This window comes from Balaenoptera ricei, chromosome X, assembly GCF_028023285.1.
Source record: "Balaenoptera ricei isolate mBalRic1 chromosome X, mBalRic1.hap2, whole genome shotgun sequence".
Classification (NCBI taxonomy): Eukaryota; Metazoa; Chordata; class Mammalia; order Artiodactyla; family Balaenopteridae; genus Balaenoptera; species Balaenoptera ricei.
This window is the reverse complement of record NC_082660.1, coordinates 92,291,998-92,314,378: the sequence shown is the minus strand read 5'-3', so window position 1 is coordinate 92,314,378 and position 22,381 is coordinate 92,291,998. Positions and strand designations below refer to the sequence as shown.

At 39.2% G+C, this 22,381-nt stretch overlaps 1 protein-coding gene across 5 annotated transcripts in view; it reads left to right on the top strand.

Annotated features, from left to right (window-relative positions):
• Positions 1–18,444, top strand: part of ZMAT1 (zinc finger matrin-type 1) — a 40,390-nt gene extending 21,946 nt beyond the window's left edge. For 3 of the 5 annotated variants that reach the window (XM_059911373.1, XM_059911372.1, XM_059911374.1), the window contains exons 6-7: positions 7,193–7,292; positions 16,253–18,444. In XM_059911373.1, the coding sequence (XP_059767356.1) occupies positions 7,193–7,292; positions 16,253–17,570 (1,418 nt within the window). In that variant the 3' untranslated portion in view covers positions 17,571–18,444. Of the gene's footprint in view, positions 1–1,457; positions 1,544–7,192; positions 7,293–16,252 lie in introns of those variants that run through there. The other 2 variants (XM_059911376.1, XM_059911375.1) reach the window with 2 other exon arrangements.
• Positions 18,445–22,381: the final 3,937 nt, after the last annotated feature.

Here is a 22,381-nt window from a genome sequence, read left to right as displayed (position 1 = left end):
GCATTTTAACAAGATCCCTAGGTGATTTGTACTCACAATAAATTTTGAGAAGCATTGTTCTAGAATATTGCCACAACCTCTAACTACTCTCCTTGCCATCAGTTTTGTCTCCCCAGATCCACCCTCAATTTAACCACTAGAGTGTTTCATCTAAAGTGTACATCTTTTCATGTCATTCCCCTGCTTAAAAGTCCTTATTTCTCTATTTTCTAAGGATAAAAATCTAAGCTTCATAGCTCTCTACCATCTTGTCCCTATCTTCTTCTCCAGGCTTATTCCCTGCTACTTCCTGCTATGATCTATGTGGGTCAGAATCTAAAAACTGCTTATGGTTTCCAGAAACCATTACCCCATTTCTTGTCTCTGTGCCCTTCATGCTGCCATTTTGCCTAGAACATCTTCATGTCCCTCTTCTCTTGACCAACTCCTACTCATTTCACTGCTTTCAAGCCTTTTCACTTCCTTCAAGGCTTATCTTCTGTGCTTCCTTAACCTGCATATCTAATTATCTCTCCCTGTGTCTTTATCTCCCACTAGAATGTAAGGTCTTTGAGGGAAGGGACTTCATCTAACTCATCTATATTTCCAGTACTAGAGATAGAAACTGGCACAGAGTAGGCCTACCTCAATAGAGATTAGTTTAATATATGAATCAGTGAACTATTAACCTTTATTTATTGAGTGCTAACCCTGTGTTTGTACTATTAAGTTTTCTGCTTTATGTGATTCAACATATCCCCAAAAGTTACAGAGAGATCTGTATTTTTATCTAGGATTTTAAAGAACGTTGATTTAGGCAAGTGTAGAAATAGAAGTGGTAGGGCTTCTGAAAGTCGTAGATGTTTGGAGAAATGACAGACTTCCACTTGTTAGGGTATTTTTCCCATCGCTATGCTGAGGGTAATCTGAAATAAGTGGCTTCTAGTTTGTGGCATTAGGTAAATTGGAACTGAGAAGTGTGTCAGCCATGAGAAATGTGTGCACTTTGGTCACTTCTGAAAGGAGGGTCATTTTAGCACTCTGAAGTTTCAAGGTTATTAGATTGAGAGAAGGATTTTGGTGAAATTTTCATCTGGCTGGGGAGGCGGGTGCTGATCATCAGCATAATTTAATCCAGTCATTGAAGTCATTTTACACTAGCCTCTGAAGGTGAAGCTCAAAGAACAGATTTTCAACCCTGCCTTGACTATTTCATTTTGATAACAGTAAACATTTGAGGATTAAAAAATAGCTGGAGAATTTAAAGTAGCTAATGAAAATTGCAAAGAACAGCTACAGCAGAAGCCCATATTATAAGTGAGCAAGCAGTAAGACAAAAACAACTTAACCTGTGCCACTTTAACTATATTCACTCTTCACCCATTTTCTCCCTTCTTTCTGTCTCTGCCTTCATTTCTATCTGCTATTGTTTATATATGTTTCTACTATATCTAATCTCTTTCTCTTTTTCTTCATCATTCTTACTGCTCTCTTCATGCCCCTCATTCAGTCCAGATCTTATTAGCACAGGAATGGCTACCATAACGATATGGAAATAAAGTATGTATGTATTTTTAATTTACTGTATTTGTTTTGTTTATTTTACTAATTTCTAGCCCCATTATTGCACTTAGATGTCTCACCTTCACCTGTAACTCAACATATCTAAAATTGAATTAATAATCTTCCCTAAAACCACCTTAAATTTACCAAGTTTTCTTTCTTTGCCAGTAGTACCACTATTTATTAGTCACCCACACTTGAATCTTTGAGGGCATCTTTGACTAAATTTCCCTGTCTCCTATCCGTCCACAGTCTTATCAGGTCTTCTTAGAACTATTTCTCCTTCCTTTATCCTTCCATTGCATTTTCACTACCATCATCTCACACTTTAATGCTGTAACCACCTTCTGGAAGGTTTTACTTATACCTCATTATTATTCTCTCATTACCTGGTAGCAAGATTTCAACCCAGAATCAATTCCACAGTCCACTCGTTCTACTTTTACATTCAGAACACTGAGTGATGCTATGGAGAATTATATAAGGCTAGAGATTGGGTACCTCTACAGAGTCTTAGTATCCAATCTCTGTGGCCTTTTAGTCCTACTTAATACTTTCCTTTGCCTTCACTTTCCTTTCAGCAGTGATTTTTAAGCCTACACCACTCTCCAGGACTCTCTTCTACTGTTCAACACTCCCCCTCCTCACAACATTCAGGCAAGCTTATTCCTTATTTCATCAAGAAAAATGTGGCCATCAAATGTGGATACCAAGTATCTTGCCTTAACCAAATAATCTCTTAACCTTGAATTTCCCTTTAACTACTACACTTTCCCCTTCTCTTCTTTGCCAAGTTTTTTTTTTTGTGTTGTTGTTTTTGGTTTTCAAATATACTCTTAACTGTCTTTACTGATATTCACTCCTCAACTCATTACTATTTGTTGACACACATTCCCCCAGCCCTCCACACCACCACTATACCGTTCCACTGAAACTGTCCCTCACAGGGTTATTGTGACTTCTAAATTTCTAAATCCAATGGCCATCTTTACTCCATTCACTAAACATTCCTCCTTTGACATCACTCTCTCCTGTTCATCCTTACAACTCTGTCCTTTACTTCTTGATTTTTCACGGACCCCCTCCTCCTCTACCATCTAGTTTAAAGAGTGGCGCTCTCCAGGGTTTTTATCATTATGTTGGTGTTCCTATGCCCACCCATACATTATCCTCAGGACATCTCACCCACTCTGATTGTCTTAACTAACCGCCATCCCCTGACTTCTCCAAAATTAATCTATCTTCTGCCTTTCAAATTCCCATATCTAACTGCCTATTGGACACCTTTACATGAAAATCTCACAGATATATCAGACTCTGTGTGTCCAAATTCAAACTCACCAATGCTTATTCTCCCACCTCCTAAAATAGTACTTCCTTATGAAGTTCCAATTTCAGTTAGGATCACCACCCACTCAGTCACCAAACTATGCTGAGAGGTATTTTAGACTTCTCTAGATTCCTCCTTCTCCCTTATCTCCCACATTCACTCAGTCATTAAATTTTGTCTGTTTTAATGGTAAATATTTCACCAATATCCCTGCTTCTCTCTACCCCTACTGTGACCTTTCTAGCCCATGCCCTCCTCATCTCTTGCCTTATGTAACTGTGGTCTCCTTACTTCCAGGCTTGCTCCTCTTAAAATTACCCTCCATATTGCAGTTAGAGGAGAGAGTTCTCTAAAACACACAGCTGACCATGTTACTTACTACTTAAACCACTTCAAGGTTTCCCAGCCCACAGAATAAAAATCTAGGCTCCTTAGCATAATATAAAAGTCTCTTTGATGTGATATACTTTTGCCTCTCCCATCTCGTCCCCTTATATTTTATTCTGCAACAATTCCAAATTTTAACTAGTTCCTGTAAACACTTCTGGGTTTTTTTCATGCTATTTCCTCTGCCTACAGTACTCTTCTCAACTCTTTTAACCGTTAACTATTTTTCATTTTTCCAAGTTTAACTAAGGCATCATCTCTTCCAGTAGCCCTCTTCAGACCCCCATATTGTACTAAGTGCCTCTGCTTCCTTGAATTCCCATACCTCTTAAGCATACTTGTCTTACCTTTTACCAAATGAGATTGAAATCCTCTGTTCATGTGTCTGTTTCTCACTTGGATTTGTGAGCAACCTGCCCATTTTATTCATCTTGTACCTCTAGCATCTAGCATGATGCTTGGTGCCACAGAGGTGTTTCGTGTTGGCTGAACAGATTATTTGAATTCAGCACATCATGCTCATTTCTGACTCTTCCATACCTGATATTGTTTTCATCCCCTGGAATGCCCTAACTGCTTTCCTTACAATTCAAATCCTTCTTTTCCTCCAAAGTCCATCACAACTTCCCTCATTTCTCTAGCTCTTGGTATTCTCCCCTTCCTCTGATTTCTCATAGGTATTACTGTTCACTGACAGTTGCATTAATTATAGTCCCTTAACTAAATTGGCCCCCTTGAGACAAGGGATTGTATTTTATTCTGCAATATCCTTCTCAGTGCTTTATATGGGAATGAGTATATGGTTTTTCTCAATATTTGATAATTGTTTATTGAAAGGCAGTGTTGTGTAGTGGGATAAACATAGATTTGGAGAAATGTTTGAAGTCAGTTGCCCAGTTGCACCTCAGATTCCTCAGGTATAAAATGAAAATAAGGCTACTTCACAGGATTGAAAGAGGATGAAATGAAGCAGTGTATACAGTACCCATCACAGAATAGGCCCTCAACAAATGTTAGTTTTCTTGAAATATTTTGTTTTCCTGCCGTAATTTAAAAACATGTAAACTGGACATTTTCTATTTTTCTTCATAAGCTAAATGCCACATTAAGTTGCATTTTTGCTTGCATGTAGCCCTCAGTTGATTTTCCCCATTTAAGATATTAGATCAATGGTTCTCATTCTTGACTACATACTAGAATCATGCAGGCAGCTTTTAGAAATCCCAATGCTCAGGCCATCCCTAAAATCAATTAAATTAGAATCCCTGGGACCCACACATTAGTGTTTTGTTTTCTCTTTTTTAACTCCCCAAGAGATTATGATATAGAGCCAAGATTGAGAACCAAAATGTTAGACTATAAAGATATGCAGTTCCTCAATCTATCCTTTGAAAACAAAGACCTTGGTCCAGGGAGTTATGAGATAGGGCTGTGATTAGGAGAAAAGTGGGCTCCACAAGTGTTAGGTTATGGATGATTCTGAAAGTTACAGGTTGCAAAGAAGCTTGAGTTTCTGGGTGAAGTCAGAAACAGGGAATCTTAGCAGGGCTGAGGGGAGCAAAACTTGACAGGCCCAAGGAGCAGACTCAGATAGGAGAATGGACAGTGTAAGGAACATAGTAGAGGCAGGTTTCAGTAGGATCAGACCAGGAATTTTGATCTTGGGGCCAATAAATAGACTTCATGTCTTCACAGAAAGGGTTTACACCATTTTTATATATTATTTTCTGAGATGTCTATATCCTAGAAAAAGATAAAGAATATCAGTGTGTGAAAAAGACAAGGGCTAAGGTAATAGAAAGCAGACCATAGTTCCAGAACTGCCTCTGGATCTTTCATATGTGACCTGCAGCTCCTCTAAACTACTATATTGCCTATATTATAATCTTCTGGTCTAAATTGTGAAGAAACCAAGGAGGAACTGAGGAGAACATTATATACAATATACTCTATAAGCACTAAACAAATATGTAAAACCTCTGAATATAATCTGAGTTTATAATCATAATGAAGATCATTGACTCGATAATCTAGGCAGTGGTGCTCAACAGTGGCTGCACAGAAAAATCATCTAGAGTGCTTTCAAAAAGTAAGAAAGCCTGGTTCTACCCCTAGAGATTCTGATTAAATTAGTCTTATGTGGAGCTGTAACATGAATATTTTTAGAGTTCTCCACAAGCTTCCAATGTGTAACTAACATTAAGAACCACTAGTCTAGAGGAAACCAGGATTCCTGCTTATCTTGCATAACTTGGGTGCCCTCAAAATACATGGTATTGGCCAAGTGAATCTGAGCCTTAATTTTCCAACCTGTTAAGTAGGGTTAGTAATAATTTCCTGAAAAGGGTTGTTATGAGCATGCAGAGTCCTGGATTTAGTCCTCAGCTTTGCAGGAAGTCCAGAGTCTTCAGAGGTGATCAGCCTCAAATCAGGGATCCTCAAACCAAAAACAAAATTGGAAGATGCAGATAAATAACCAAGGAACTGGAAAGGTATTCCCTTAGTGGTTTTTTCCACACATTCTCTGACAATAATTAGCTGGGGAATTGTTAAAATACACATCCCTGTCCCAGTGAATCATATTCTCCAGAGGAGGGGGTCTGGGGATCTATATTTTAAACTCACACTCCAGGTTATTCTTACCAGAGAAGGCTGAGAAACATTGTAGTTCAATACACTGTCATTCTGGTATTGATTTATGGTAGGAGGAGAAATATATATTTCCAGTTCCCAGGTTTTTAAAAAAAATATCTATCATCTAGGGTATCCTCTTTTTTGTATCAGTAATATGGGAAACCAAATTATAATCAGAAGTGACTTGGCAAGCACAAAATCAGAGCACAGGAAAAGAGGATAGTTTTGAAGAATTATTTATTTAGACTTTGACATAACTGGCTGAGCTCTCCTGGGCCCACCATAGAGTATATGTCAATAATGAACATAGTCCTCATGTTCTTCAAAGTCAAAATCTTTCTTTCTCCTTGACAATAATCTCCTGTTTCTATGAATAATCTTTGCTTAGACAAGGCCAATACACTTAGTAATAATTAATTTAGTGGCCTTAAATGATTAAGTTGCTGTTTGATTTAAAAGAAGATGGTCTTGCCTGACCCTAAAAATCTCTGCAGCCATCAGTTTATTGTCTCTTCCTTAGGGTGGGATTGTTTTTATATTTAGCTTATGAAATTTATTAATTTGCTTCTTCAGACCAAAGAGAAAGTGGAAGGATAATAAGATTAAGAAAATAAGACTTAATCTGTTACCTGCTTCCTGTTCTACCTATGAATCAGAATAGAGAGGTAGCTAGTATATCTATTCTATAGTTCTTGACTCTTATGAAGTGGTAACTAGCAGTTTTGTTTTAGAATTTTGCTTTCAACATTTATCCTGAGAGTGGGGCTCACTGAACCTCTCTCCTTTCTAAAATCTGCCTGTGGTAACTTTTGGTAAACTAATGCACTACAGTGATTTCAGGTAAGAGAGTAAGAATTTGCTTTTATTTGTTTTTAATATTTTGGGATGTTTCAAGTTTTAGTTGGGTAGAAAGAGAAATAGGGGCAAACAAAAAAGAGGTTGGTTGAGGGATTAAGAGGCAAAGATTGATTGGGCATGCTAAATTTGAAGTGTCTGTTGTACTTTCATGTAGCAACAATAAACAGGCAGATAGCAGTTTCTTAGGAAAGAGGCCAAGGCTAGAGAGGCAGTGTGGTGTAGTGTGAAAAATTTTGGACTTTAAATTAAGAGACATGGGCTCTGAGAGGCTCTCTCTCTTACTAACGCTGTGTGACTTTGACCAAGTCATTTGACCTCTCTGGGCCTTAGCTTTAAATTGGGAAAGTTCAAGTAGATGATCTCTAGTAAATTCCTGTCCAGCTATGTGATTTGAAGTGTATTCCTATTGACCTTCTTAACTTGAACTCTCTGTTTTTTCAGCATTTAGTATGAAGACCTACGTTTGTCATATTTGTAATATCACCTTTACATCTTTAGAAATGTTCCGGTCCCATATGCAAGGAAGTGAACATCAAATTAAGTAAGTATTTCTTGCCAAAATGCTCCTATGATACCAAAGACTAGGGCTTCTGTCAAGTACCTTTGCATGTACTTTACAAACTTTCTAGGCATTTATTTCCCTAAGAGTTGATCCTGGGTATGGTTGGTGATATTTGTAACATATTGTATGCTAGTTCCATCCCCCAGGGAGTTCTCTAGCCATGATAGTAACTGACAGAGCTGGCTAACTGGCACCCCTCCTGACCAGACAGCATTGTCCTTCTTTAGAAAGATGCTAAAGGATCATTCTCAGGCTAACCATATAAATTCAAATAATCCCTGTAATCCCTGGAAGGTTGGCTAGTTCCAGAGATTCAGTGATCCAGTCATCATCCTTCCAATGAGGTATAGTGGTTAAGAAAGAAGGTCTTGGAGTAGGGGCAAGATGGCGGAAGAGTAAGACGCGGAGATCACCTTCCTTCCCACAGATACAGTAGAAATACATCTACACGTGGAACTGCTCCTACAGAACACCCACTGAACGCTGGCAGAAGACGTCAGACCTCCCAAAAGGCAAGAAAATCCCCACGTACTTGGGTAGGGTAAAAGAAAAAAGAAATAACAGAGACAAAAGAATAGGGACAGGGGACCTGTGCCAGTGGGAGGGAGCCGTGAAGGAGGAAAGGTTTCCAGGCACTAGGAAGCCCCTTTGCGGGCAGAGACTGCGGGTGGCAGAGGGGGGAAGCTTCGGAGCCGCGGAGGAGAGCGCAGCCACAGGGGTGCGGAGGGCAAAGCGGAGAGATTCCCGCACTTCCCGCACGGAGGCTCGGCGCTGACCAGCGCTCACCAGCCCGAGAGGCTTGTCTGCTCACTCGCCGGGGCGGGCGGGGGCTGGGAGCTGAGGCTCGGGCTTTGGTGCTAGCCGGGAGGGAGTCCGGGAAAAAGTCTGCAGCTGCCGAAGAGGCAAGAGACTTTTTCTTGCCTCTTTGTTTCGCGGCGTGCAAGGAGAGGGGATTCAGAGCGCTGCCTAAACGAAATCCAGAGACGGGTGCAAGCTGCGTGGCTATCAGCGCGGATCCCACAGCAACAGGGGCGCAGAGGGAAAAACGGAGAGATTCCCGCATAGAGGCTCAGCGCCGAGCAGCGCTCACCAGCCCGAGAGGCTTGTCTGCTCACCCGCTGGGGCAGGCGGGGCTGGGAGCTGAGGCTCGGGCTTCAGTCGGATCGCAGGGAGAGGACTGGGGTTGGCGGCGTGAACACAGCCTGAAGGGGTTGGCTTGCCACGGCGAGCCGGGAGGGAGCCGGAGAGGAGGTCTGCAGCCGCCGAGGAGGCAAGAGACTTTTTCTTGCCTCTTTGTTTCGCGGCGCGCAAGGAGAGGGGATTCAGAGCGCCGCCTAGACGAACTCCAGAGGTGGGCGCGAGCCGCGGCTAACAGCGCGGACCCCAGAGACGGGCGCGAGCCGCGGCCATCAGCGCGGACCCCAGAGACTGGTAGGAAATGCTAAGGCTGCTGCTGCCACCACCAAGAAGCCTGTGTGCGAGCACAGGTCACTCTCCACACCGCCCCTCCCGGGAGCTGGTGCAGCTCGCCACTGCCAGTCTCCCGTGATCCGGGGACAACTTCCCCGGGAGAACACAAGGCGCGCCTCAGGCTGCTGCAACGTCACGACGCCTCTGACGCCGCAGGCTCGCCCCGCCTCCTCCGTACCGCTCCCTCCCCGTGGCCTGGGTGAGCCAGAGCCCCCGAAGCAGCTGCTCCTTTAACCCCGTTCTGTCTGGGCGGGGAACGGACGCCCTCAGGCGACGTACATGCAGAGGCGGGTCCAAATCCAAAGCTGAACGCTGAGAGCTGTACGAACAAAGAAGAGAAAGGGAAATCTCCCCCAGCAGCCTCAGAAGCAGCGGATTAAAGCTCCACAAACAACTTGATGTGCCTGCATCTGTTGAATACCTGAATAGACAACGAATCATCCCAAATTCAAAAGGTGGACTTTAGGAGCAGGATATATTAATTTCCCCTTTTCCTTTTTTTGTGAGTGTATATGTGTATGCTTCTGGGTGAGATTTTGTCTGTATAGCTTTGCTTTCACCATCAGTCCTAGGGTTAGATCCGTCCATTTTTTTTTTTTTTTTTTTTTACTTAAAAAAAATTTTTTTTCCTAATATATGCTTTCTTAATAATTTTTTCCGTATTTTCTATTTTAGAAATTAAAAAATTTTTTAATAAGTTTTTTCATATTTTTTATTTTAAAAAATTAAAAATTTTTTTTCTTAATAAATATTTTTCTTAAAAATTTTTTTCTTATTTTTTACTATAAAAAATTAATAAATCTATTTTTAAAAATTAAAAAAAAATTTTTTCTGAGTACATTTACTCTTGATAATTTTTTTTCTTATTTTTTATTATAATAGCTTTGTTTTATTTTATTTTATCCTCTTTTTATCTTTCTATTTTTTTCTCCCTTATATTCTGAGCTGTGTGGATGAAAGGCTCTTGGTGCTCCAGCCAGGCATCAGGGCTGTGCCTCTGAGGTGGGAGAGCCAACTTCAGGACACTGGTCCACAAGAGACCTACCAGCTCCACGTAATACCAAACGGCAAAAATCTCTCAGAGATCTCCATCTCAACATCAAGACCCAGCTTCACTCAACGACCAGCAAGCTACAGGGCTGGACACCCTATGCCAAACAACTAGCAAGACAGGAACACAGCCCCATCCATTAGCAGGGAGGCTGCCTAATATCATAAGGCCACAGACACCCCAAAACACACCACCAGACGTGGACGTACCCACCAGAAAGACAAGATTCAACCTCATCCACCAGAACACAGGCAATAGTCCCCTCCACCAGGAAGCCTACACAACCCACTGAACCAAACTTACCCACTGGGGACAGATACCAAAAACAACGGGAACTACGAACCTGCAGCCTGTGAAAAGGAGACCCCAAACACAGTAAGATAAGCAAAATGAGACGACAGAAAAACACACAGCAGATGAAGGAGCAGGGTCAAAACACACCAGACCTAACAAATGAAGAGGAAATAGGTAGTCTACCTGAAAAAGAATTCAGAATAATGATAGTAAGGATGATCCAAAATCTTGGAAATAGAATAGACAAAATGCAAGAAACATTTAACAAGGACGTAGAAGAACTAAAGCGGAGCCAAGCAACGATGAAAAACACAATAAATGAAATTAAAAATACTCTAGATGGGATCAATAGCAGAATAACTGAGGCAGAAGAAAGGATAAGTGACCTGGAAGATAAAATGGTGGAAATAACTACTGCAGAGCAGGATAAAGAAAAAAGAATGAAAAGAACTGAGGACAGTCTCAGAGACCTCTGGGACAACATTAAACGCACCAACATTCGAATTATAGGGGTCCCAGAAGAAGAAGAGAAAAAGAAAGGGACTGAGAAAATATTTGAAGAGATTATAGTTGAAAACTTCCCTAATATGGGAAAGGAAATAGTTAATCAAGTCCAGGAAGCACAGAGAGTCCCATACAGGATAAACCCAAGGAGAAACACACCAAGACACATATTAATCAAACTGTCAAAAATTAAATATAAGGAAAACATATTAAAGGCAGCAAGGGAAAAAAAACAAATAACACACAAGGGAATCCCCATAAGGTTAACATCTGATCTTTCAGCAGAAACTCTGCAAGCCAGAAGGGAGTGGCAGGATATACTTAAAGTGATGAAGGAGAAAAACCTACAACCAAGGTTACTCTACCCAGCAAGGATCTCATTCAGATATGATGGAGAAATTAAAACCTTTACAGACAAGCAAAAGCTGAGAGAGTTCAGCACCACCAAACCAGCTTTACAACAAATTCTAAAGGAACTTCTCTAGGCAAGAAACACAAGAGAAGGAAAACACCTACAATAACAAACCCAAAACATTTAAGAAAATGGGAATAGGAACATACATATCGATAATTACCTTGAATGTAAATGGATTAAATGCTCCCACCAAAAGACACAGACTGGCTGAATGGATACAAAAACAAGACCCATATATATGCTGTCTACAAGAGACCCACTTCAGACCTAGAGACACATACAGACTGAAAGTGAGGGGATGGAAAAAGATATTCCATGCAAATGGAAATCAAAAGAAAGCTGGAGTAGCAATTCTCATATCAGACAAAATAGACTTTAAAATAAAGACTATTACAAGAGGCAAAGAAGGACACTATATAATGATCAAGGGATCGATCCAAGAGGAAGGTATAACAATTGTAAATATTTATGCACCCAACATAGGAGCACCTCAATACATAAGGCAAATACTAACAGCCATAAAAGGGGAAATTGACAGCAACACAATCATAGTAGGGGACTTTAACACCCCACTTTCACCAATGGACAGATCATCCAAAATGAAAATAAATAAGGAAACACAAGCTTTAAATGATACATTAAACAAGATGGACTTAATTGATATTTATAGGACATTCCACCCAAAAACAAGAGGATACACATTTTTCTCAAGTGCTCATGGAACATTCTCCAGGATAGATCATATCTTGGGTCACAAATCAAGCCTTGGTAAATTTAAGAAAATTGAAATAGTATCAAGTATCTTTTCCGACCACAACGCCATGAGACTAGATATCAATTACAGGAAAAGATGTGTAAAAAATACAAACACATGGAGGCTACACAATACACTACTTAATAACGAAGTGATCACTGAAGAAATCAAAGGGGAAATCAAAAAATACCTAGAAACAAATGACAATGGAGATACGACGACCCAAAACCTATGGGACGCAGCAAAAGCAGTGCTAAGAGGGAAGTTTATAGCAATACAAGCCTACCTCAAGAAACAGGAAACATCTCGAATAAACAACCTAACCTTGCACCTAAAGCAATTAGAGAAAGAAGAACAAAAAAACCCCAAAGCTAGCAGAAGGAAAGAAATCATAAAGATCAGGTCAGAAATAAATGAAAAAGAAATGAAGGAAACAATAGCAAAGATCAATAAAACTAAAAGCTGGTTCTTTGAGAAGATAAACAAAATTGATAAATCATTAGCCAGACTCATCAAGAGAAAAAGGGAGAAGACTCAAATCAATAGAATTAGAAATGAAAAAGGAGAAGTAACCACTGACACTGCAGAAATACAAAAGATCATGAGAGATTACTACAAGCAACTCTACGCCAATAAAATGGACAACCTGGAAGAAATGGACAGATTCTTAGAAATGCACAAACTGCCGAGACTGAACCAGGAAGAAATAGAAAATATGAGCAGACCAATCACAAGCACTGAAATTGAAACTGTGATTAAAAACCTTCCAACAAACAAAAGCCCAGGAACAGATGGCTTCACAGGTGAATTCTATCAAACATTTAGAGAAGAGCTAACACCTATCCTTCTCAAACTCTTCCAAAATATTGCAGAGGGAGGAACACTCCCAAACTCATTCTACGAGGCCACCATCACCCTGATACCAAAACCAGACAAAGATGTCACAAAGAAAGAAAACTACAGGCCAATATCACTGATGAACATAGATGCAAAAATCCTCAACAAAATACTCGCAAACAGAATCCAACAGCACATTAAAAGGATCATACACCATGATCAAGTGGGGTTTACCCCAGGAATGCAAGGATTCTTCGATATACGCAAATCAATCAATGTGATACACCATATTAACAAATTGAAGGAGAAAAACCATATGATCATCTCAATAGATGCAGAGAAAGCTTTCGACAAAATTCAACACCCATTTATGATAAAAGCCCTGCAGAAAGTAGGCATAGAGGGAACTTTCCTCAACATAATAAAGGCCATATATGACAAACCCACAGCCAACATTGTCCTCAATGGTGAAAAACTGAAACCATTTCCACTAAGATCAGGAACAAGACAAGGTTGCCCACTCTCACCACTATTATTCAACATAGTTTTGGAAGTGTTAGCCACAGCAATCAGAGAAGACAAAGAAATAAAAGGAATCCAAATCGGAAAAGAAGAAGTAAAGCTGTCACTGTTTGCAGATGACATGATACTATACATAGAGAATCCTAAAGATGCCACCAGAAAACTCCTAGAGCTAATCAATGAATTTGGTAAAGTAGCAGGATACAAAATTAATGCACAGAAATCTCTTGCATTTCTATACACTAATGACGAAAAATCTGAAAGTGAAATTAAGAAAACACTCCCGTTTACCACTGCAACAAAAAGAATAAAATATCTAGGGATAAACCTACCTAAGGAGACAAACGACCTGTATGCAGAAAATTATAAGACACTGATGAAAGAAATTAAAGATGATACAAATAGATGGAAAGATATACCATGTTCCTGGATTGGAAGAATCAACATTGTGAAAATGACTCTACTACCCAAAGCAATCTACAGATTCAATGCAATCCCTATCAAACTACCACTGGCATTTTTCACAGAACTAGAACAAAAAATTTCACAATTTGTATGGAAACACAAAAGACCCCGAATAGCCAAAGCAATCTTGAGAACGAAAAATGGAGCTGGGGGCATCAGGCTCCCTGACTTCAGACTATATTACAAAGCTACAGTAATCAAGACAGTTTGGTACTGGCACAAAAACAGAAATATTGATCAATGGAACAGGATAGAAAGCCCAGAGATAAACCCACGCACATATGGTCACCTTATCTTTGATAAAGGAGGCAAGCATATACAGTGGAGAAAAGACAGCCTCTTCAATAAGTGGTGCTGGGAAAATTGGACAGATACATGTAAAAGTATGAAATTAGAACACTCCCTGACACCATGCACAAAAATAAACTCAAAATGGATTAAAGACCTAAGTGTAAGACCAGACACTATCAAACTCTTAGAGGAAAACATAGGCAGAACACTCTATGACATACATCACAGCAAGATTCTTTTTGACCCAGCTCCCAGAGAAATGGAAATAAGAACACAAATAAACAAATGGGACCTAATGAAACTTCAAAGCTTTTGCACAGCAAAGGAAACCATAAACAAGACCAAAAGACAACCATCAGAATGGGAGAAAATATTTGCAAATGAAGCAACTGACAAAGGATTAATCTCCAAGATTTACAAGCAGCTCATGCAGCTCAATAACAAAAAAACGAACAACCCAATCCAAAAATGGGCAGAAGACCTAAATAGACATTTCTCCAAAGAAGACATACAGATGGCCTACAGACACATGAAAGAATGCTCAACATCATTAATCATTAGAGAAATGCAAATCAAAACTACAATGAGATATCATCTCACACCGGTCAGAATGGCCATCATCAAAAAATCTAGAAACAATAAATGCTGGAGAGGGTGTGGAGGAAAGGGAACTCTCTTGCACTGTTGGTGGGAATGTAAATTGATACAGCCACTATGGAGAACAGTATGGAGGTTCCTTAAAAAACTACAAATAGAACTACCATACGATCCAGCAATCCCACTACTGGGCATATACCCTGAGAAAACCATAGTTCAAAAAGAGTCATGTACCAAAATGTTCATTGCAGCTCTATTTACAATAGCCAGGACATGGAAGCAACCTAAATGTCCATCGACAGATGAATGGATAAAGAAGATGTGGCACATATATACAATGGAATATTACTCAGCCATAAAAAGAAATGAAATGGAGGTATTTGTAATGAGGTGGATGGAGTTAGAGTCTGTCATACAGAGTGAAGTAAGTCAGAAAGAGAAAAACAAATACAGTATGCTAACACATATATACGGAATCTAAGGGAAAAAAAAAGCCATGAAGAACCTAGTGGCAAGACGGGAATAAAGACACAGACCTACTAGAGAATGGACTTGGGGATATGGGGAGGGGGAGGGGTGAGATGTGACAGGGTGAGAGAGTGTCATGGACATATATACACTACCAAATGTAAAATAGATAGCTAGTGGGAAGCAGCCGCATAGCACAGGGAGATCAGCTCGGTGCTTTGTGACCACCTAGAGGGGTGGGATGGGGAGGGTGGGAGGGAGGGAGATGCAAGAGGGAAGAGATATGGGAACATATTGTATATGTATAACTGATTCACTTTGTTATAAAGCAGAAGCTAACACACCATTGTAAGGCAATTATACTTCAATAAAGATGTTTAAAAAAAAAGAAAAAAAAAAAGAAAGAAGGTCTTGTTGTTAGACAGAACTGAATTGGAATACCAGATCTATCTTTCTGCTAAGTATGTAACTTTGGACAGCTCTGACATAAAGTGGTTATAATGAAATATAAAAATATGTGCAAGGTGCCTGACCTGGCACATAGTAGGGGCTCAATACACATTTATTCCAATCTGTTTTGTTATTTTAAGGAGGAAAGGATTGAGTGGACAATTGGGGATCAGATAAGTCAGGTAGTGGGGCAGTGGGGCACTTAACTATTGTATATTTTCTTTGTTGCTTTTAAAATCAAAGCATACTATTTCGGTTACATTATTTTAGTGGAAAATATTTATATTATTGAGTCTGAATACTAAGTAGCTAAGTTGTCTCACTCACCAAATTAACCTTCATTTAGACTCTTTTTTAAAATCTCAGGGTTCCAGAATAAATAGCTGTCACATTTATAGATCTGTACAGGGAACTAATAATCAAAAATTTTTAAAGCAATGTGACATTCAGATCAGACCATCTTTAGGGCATTAAATATTATTGGTCCTTTCCCACACATCCCAACATGCCTTATATTTTTAAGTACTACAGCAGTGTCAAATATGTCTGCTTCTTTGTACCCATCTTTCCCTTCATCCCAGGCCTGAAAATTTTTTTATGTGTAAAACATTGTGAGGTGCTTAGGAGATATCTGACTATCCCTGCTGCTTCTCTTTGACATACAAAAAGTCACAATTTATAGCTTTTATATTGAGGTAGGTTTTAAAATTTTGTTTGGGCCTCTGTTGTATTTGTTTTTTCAACTAATATTTTTGAAAGCAAAGCAAACATTCCAAATAAAATAATCTAGTAACAAGAACTTTCTACTGTCTTGTTTGCAGAGAATCCATTGTTACCAATCTAGTGAAGAATCCAAAGAAGCCACCAGACTCTTACCAAGATGAAAGTACAGATTACATCAAAGTACAGAAAGCCAGAGGACCAGAACCAAAGACTTGTTTCAGAAAGATGGAAGAGACTTCTTTGGAAACCTGCAGGTACAGAGAAGCGGTTGATTCCAGATCCAGACATAGAATGTTTGAACAAAGACTCCCATGTGAGACTTCCTGGACATACCCAGGATCATGCAATATTTCACAAACAATGGAAAACCAGTTACCTCATTGCTTACCAGCTCACTCAAAGAACACATATGACTCTTTCCAAGATGAACTGGAAGATTATATCAAAGTGCAGAAAGCCAGAGGACTAGATCCAAAGACTTGTTTCAGAAGGATAAGCGAGAGCTCTGTGGAAACCCATGGGTACAGAGAAGTTGATTCTGGACCCAGACCAAGAATGTGTGAGCGAAGATTTTCATTTGAGACTTCTCAGACCTCCCAACGACCATACAGTACTTCACCAGTGGAAAGCCAATTACATCACTGGTTACCAGCTCATTCAAAGAGGTCATATGACTCTTTCCAAGATGAACTTGAGGATTATATCAAAGTGCAGAAAGCCAGAGGACTAGAGCCAAAGACTTGTTTCAGAAAGGGAAGAGATAGCTCTGTGGAAACCCATAAATACAGAGAAATGGTTGATTCCAGACCCAGACATAGAATGTTTGAGCAGAGACTCCCATTTGAGACTTTCCAGAATTACCCAAGATCATCCAATATTTCACAGGCAGTGGAAAACCAGTTACCTCATTGCTTACCAGCTCATGACAGCAAACAGAGATTAGACTCTATGACCTACTGTCAACCCACCAGAGACTATTTCCCAGAAAAACCAGTACCCCTGAGCCTTAGTCAGCAGGAAAACAATTCTGGCCCATACAGTGTAGAATCTGAAGTTTACAAGCACCTCTCCTCAGAAAACAATACCAGTGACCATGAAGCAAGTCATACGCGGAAACATCAGAAGAGAAGAAGGCACCTGGAGGAAGGTGAAGAAAAGCCAGAGAAGGAGCAGTCGAAGCATAAAAGGAAAAAGAGTTATGGGGATACAGATCTAGACAAGGACAAGAGCATCCAGGAAAGGAAAAGAGAGGGAGATAAAGTCAGTTCAGGAAAGCTTAAGCATCGAAAAAAGAAAAAAAGCCATGGTGTTCCCTCTAAGAAGGAAGAACATAAGCACAAGAAAGAAAAAAAGAAATCTGTTGAAGAAAAGACGGAAGAGGAAATGCTTTGGGATGAGTCTATTCTTGGATTTTGAACTTTTAGCTTTGTTTACCCAACGAGAAATCGGTTAAGAATAGGGGAATTTAGACAAAGACAGGATCATCCAGTGAAGAAAAGGAGAGGTGAATACAGTCAGTGTCAGTTCAGGAAAACTTAGTTTTTTGTGTGTAAAAATTGAAATTGAATTGAAAGAAAAGACAAGCCTAAACCTAGTCTCTGAGAAAGAAGAACATAAGAAGAACCTAAGAACACAATAAGAACATAAGAGAAAAGGAAGCCTGTTGAAGAAAAGACAAAAGTGTCAGTGCTTTAGGATGAGTCTTCTCTTGGATTTTGAACTTTTCAGTTTTGTTCCCTTAAGGTTGAATTGAAGAAATAAGTTGAAGAGTTTGGTTTTGTTAAATTCATGTTATTGAATTTTCCTAAGTGGACAGTTACTTTAACCGCTAACAAAAGCCAAGTTAAGTAAGAGTATTTAATATGCCTTTTCCTCAAGTTATTTTTCCTCATTTATTAAAGTGAAAGAAAAATTACATGTTTCCTGTGTATAAAGTAATTTCCCTTAATGAGGTTGTCTCTGCTCCTGTTCTTCAAATTGCTGTGATAGTGAATTACTTACCTGTGGGAGATAATTTATTTTAAATGAGAGAATTACCAGGCATTACAGAATCCATCCCTTGTTTGGGTTTCTGTTAGTGTTGGTGGTATTTTATTGTTGTTATTGTGTGTTTGTTTATGTTTCTTGGTTTTCTCCAAGGAAAACGTGTGAAGCGATTTAGACTAATTTTTTGTTTGTTTGTTAAATCTAATTTGCAGTGTATTTTTGTATTTTCTAGTTCTGAAAGTGGAAAATGAAACAGTCTATAGTAAACTTAGATGATATATGGTTTTAAAGAGCTCTAAAAAAGTGCTGATAAAAAATCAGTCTATATTCTGGAAATGTTTATATTATATTAAAGTGTTTTAATTTCTACATATTGTTTTATGTAAATGATCATTTCCCAGCTGGATATTATCTTACTTTGGGAGTGAGAGGGGAAATAATTAAACAGTTTGCACCTCTTGGGGGATCACACTATAAAGTTTTAATAGTTTCATTTATCTTACATCTAGCTTAGGAGAAGCTGATATTCAGACTTGAGCTCAGTTTTAAGTTAGAAAAATATGACCAGCTAAATACTTGAAACTGAAGAAGGAAGAATTTATAAGTGGGAGAGGACTGTGAGGAGCGGGCATTACCTTTATTTATTTATTTAAAATTTATTTATTTATTATTTATTTTTGACTGCATTGGGTCTTCGTTGCTGCGTGTGGCTTTCTCTAGTTGTGGCGAGTGGGGGCTACTCTTTGTTGCAGTGTGCAGGCTTCTCATTGCAGTGGCTTCTCTTGTTGCGGAGCACGGGCTCTAGTCCCATGGGCTTCAGTAGTTGTGGCACGTGGGCTCAGTAGTTGTGGCTCATGGGCTCTAGAGTTCAGGCTCAGTAGTTGTGGTGCATGGGCTTAGTTGCTCCACGGCATGTGGGATCTTCCCGGACCAGGGCTCGAACACGTGTCCCCTGCATTGGCAGGCAGATTCTTAACCACTGCGCTGCCAGGGAAGCCCGGGCATTACCTTTAACTTGTTTCATCTTGATTATGTTTTTTACTCTGGTGCTCCTTTTTTTTATGTTTTATGATAAACACCTCCTGTAAGCATTTGAGCGTCATCATGGTATAGTATAAAGAGTCGTAGCCTGGGAATCTAAACCCCAGGATTCTGGTCTCATTTGTACCATCAAGTTGCTGTGTGACCTTGTAGAAATACCATCAAAATCCAAACATGGAGTCATCAGGAATAGGAAAAATAGGCTATAGTATTCCCTTTATGTGTTAATCCTATCAAAAAGCAAATAAATTTAGATGGTGATTTATCTGCACTTAGGCAAGGCATTTAATGGTTGTTTTTTCTTGAGATTTGAATAAAATGGTAAATATTAACTGAAGCATAATATGACTGTTGGGCTCATACCTGGTTGAATGAATAGTCCAAAGGGGAGTTCGATGGTCCTCAAATTAACTTTTCTTCCAGAAGACTGTTGGTATAACATTATTGGTGTTACAATATCACTTCCCCTCTTTTTAAAAAATCCATCTGGTGTACTAGTGAAAGGAGAGGGGAAAGAAGAACCAGAGTAGAGCAAATAGAGTGTTAATTGGCCACAAAAATGGCAAATTCTCTTTTCTGAACATGTAAAAAAAAGTAGCAGTTTTTTCCACAGGAAGTACAAGATGAGTTCAACTGAATTATAAGCATTTTTAGAATTGGTAAATTCTTTTGCAGAAGTCCATTTTGCGTTTAAAGCTGGAGGGTGGGAATTCAAACTATATATCGTAAGAATATTCACTAAGATACCAAATTACTATGATCTTTCCAAAATAAATAGGTGAATTATTTATTAAAATTAGCTGCACACATCAAAAATTAAAATTTTAGTCAATACTGGGTAAATCATTTAAATTGGTGGTGTGGCAAGTTGGGGGAGGGATAAAGGTGTGGTGTTGACTGCATTCTTGGAGAAGTTATCAGTGACCTGCTCTAGTAAATGGTTTTTAAAATTTTTAGGACAAAACCCTTTTTTGTTTGCCAAAAATGGGCTTTATCTTAACCCCACCATAAAATAAATTTTCTGTTAACCAGAAAGTATTATTTTCTGCTTGAAGCTGGGGACAAGGACTTGGATCCAACTTTAGCACATTTGCTTTGCTTCCAGTTTCTGCCTCTGAGCACTTCAAGGTCAGAGTATGTCAAGATATTTAAATATATATGCAGGGATCCAAAATGATCTCCACTTCTGGAGTTGAGTGCTGAATCTAGCAAGATGAATTTAATAGTGTAAATATTAAATCCACATTTGGCTATGGAAGACAATACAAAAACATGTTTGAGGAGACATAGTTTTTAAGATATTACGTGGTAAGGGGGGCTAAAAAAGATACTACATGTGAAAATAATGTTGGGATTTTTATTACATGCTTGTTTTGAAAGACTAATAGGCTTTTATATATATACATATATAATCACATATGATCTAAGGCAAGTTATCGAAGTCAGTATTCAGACAAGTAAATTAATAGCACTTAGCTTCATAGGTATATCCTCATTTGAATAGAAGGTAGAGGGAAGCAAATTTTGGCTGAATTAAAAAAATAATTTTCAATAATTGGAGCTATGGAGAAAAATGGAATTGGCTGCCTGGTTTATACGCATGCATTGAACAAATAATAAGAGGTGACTGTTAGCATGAGCCAGGAAAGAATCTGAGAAAAAAATGAAGAACATAAGTTCTGTTCCACAAACAGCTCACATTCTAACAGAGAAAATGGACCAATGAATAGGAAACTGCAATATAAATTTGATAAAAGCTACAATAGGAGTGATGAAGGATGCTGTGGGTAGCAGGGGTAATAAGCTTAATGGGGTGGTAAGTGGGTATTCAGGAAAGGCTTCCCAAAGGAAATGACATCTAAGCAGACCTTTTCCTCTCAGTTCAAAGACTTACTTCTTTGATATACCCACTTGGCTATCTAACAGGTACTTCAAACTTAATTTATCCAAATAGAGTGCCTGCTTCTGCCATTACCAATCATTCATCTCCCAGTTTCCCCCATTTCTATAAAACCTTCATTCAGTTGCTCAAGCCAAAAACCATTTTTGAGCACCTCTTCACTCCTGCATTAGACCATAAGCAATTCCCCTTGATCATATCACCAAAATATCTCTTGTAATGTCCAATTCTCTTCATCTTCACTGTTACCAGTCTCACCTGAGACATCATTATTTCTTGATCAAACTGAGAAAATAGGTTTGTGAGCAACTGAAACATTGAAAGAAGTCATTACAGGCTCTGAATTACAGGTGAGTGGAAAAAATTGCACAGAATCAGCAAGAGATCAAAAAGTGCTCAGGTGAACTAAGCCCTTGAGGACTTCAGAACTATCCAGCATATAGTTTCCTCCAGAAGAACAAACCCACATATAAAATGAAAACCACTAGTTTCAGAAATCAAATTCAACAGGGCAGAAACATTGTAGGTAAGGGGAAGGAAAAGTTCGGATAGCAGTGCATGAAGGAAGAGTCTAGAGAAAGCAGATCCCAGGAAGTATTATGACAGCAAAGTAAACTTAAATTGGAAGGAATACAAGAGAGAAGAGACTGTGGTAAAGACAGTAAGGAAAATAATAGAAAAAATATAAATGAAGATAAATTTTTGAAAATTATATAGATTGATAGAATAGGTAACACAGCAATGGAGATACAAATAAATTTGTTGTAATGGGTGCTGTGTTGTGCTCCCCAGAACTGCCACACCTTTTCAGGACAGAGGCACTCATTTCCCCTTCTGGGGAATTGGCCTTGTCTGAAGGGAACTGACTCTCCTAAGGTCATGCCTTCTGGGGGCAGCCCACATTGATGGGATAATGTAGGTATACAGAAACCAGGCCACCTGTTTCAATTTTGGGCAACTCTGAAAGACCATGGGATCAGCTGAGTCCTTTGTTGGAACTGTATCACAGTTCAATTTCTCTACTAATCTCCTGCTTCCCTCACAAGTGTTGTTCTTGTGAACATACCCCTGTAAATTACCTACAAACAAATCTCCATCTCATTGTCATTTTCCCCCAGAAACTTACCTGAGACAGGAGGTACTGGGAGTAGTCCTAGGGAATGGACTCCATTTTGGAGCAGGCTATGAGATTCTGTCATTGGTAGTTGGCAAAATACTGGTAGTAAGTTGTTCCTGGCATGCTGTAGCAGTACAATTTTTAAAATTTTCACAGGTGATAATAGCAGAAAGGAATGCACGT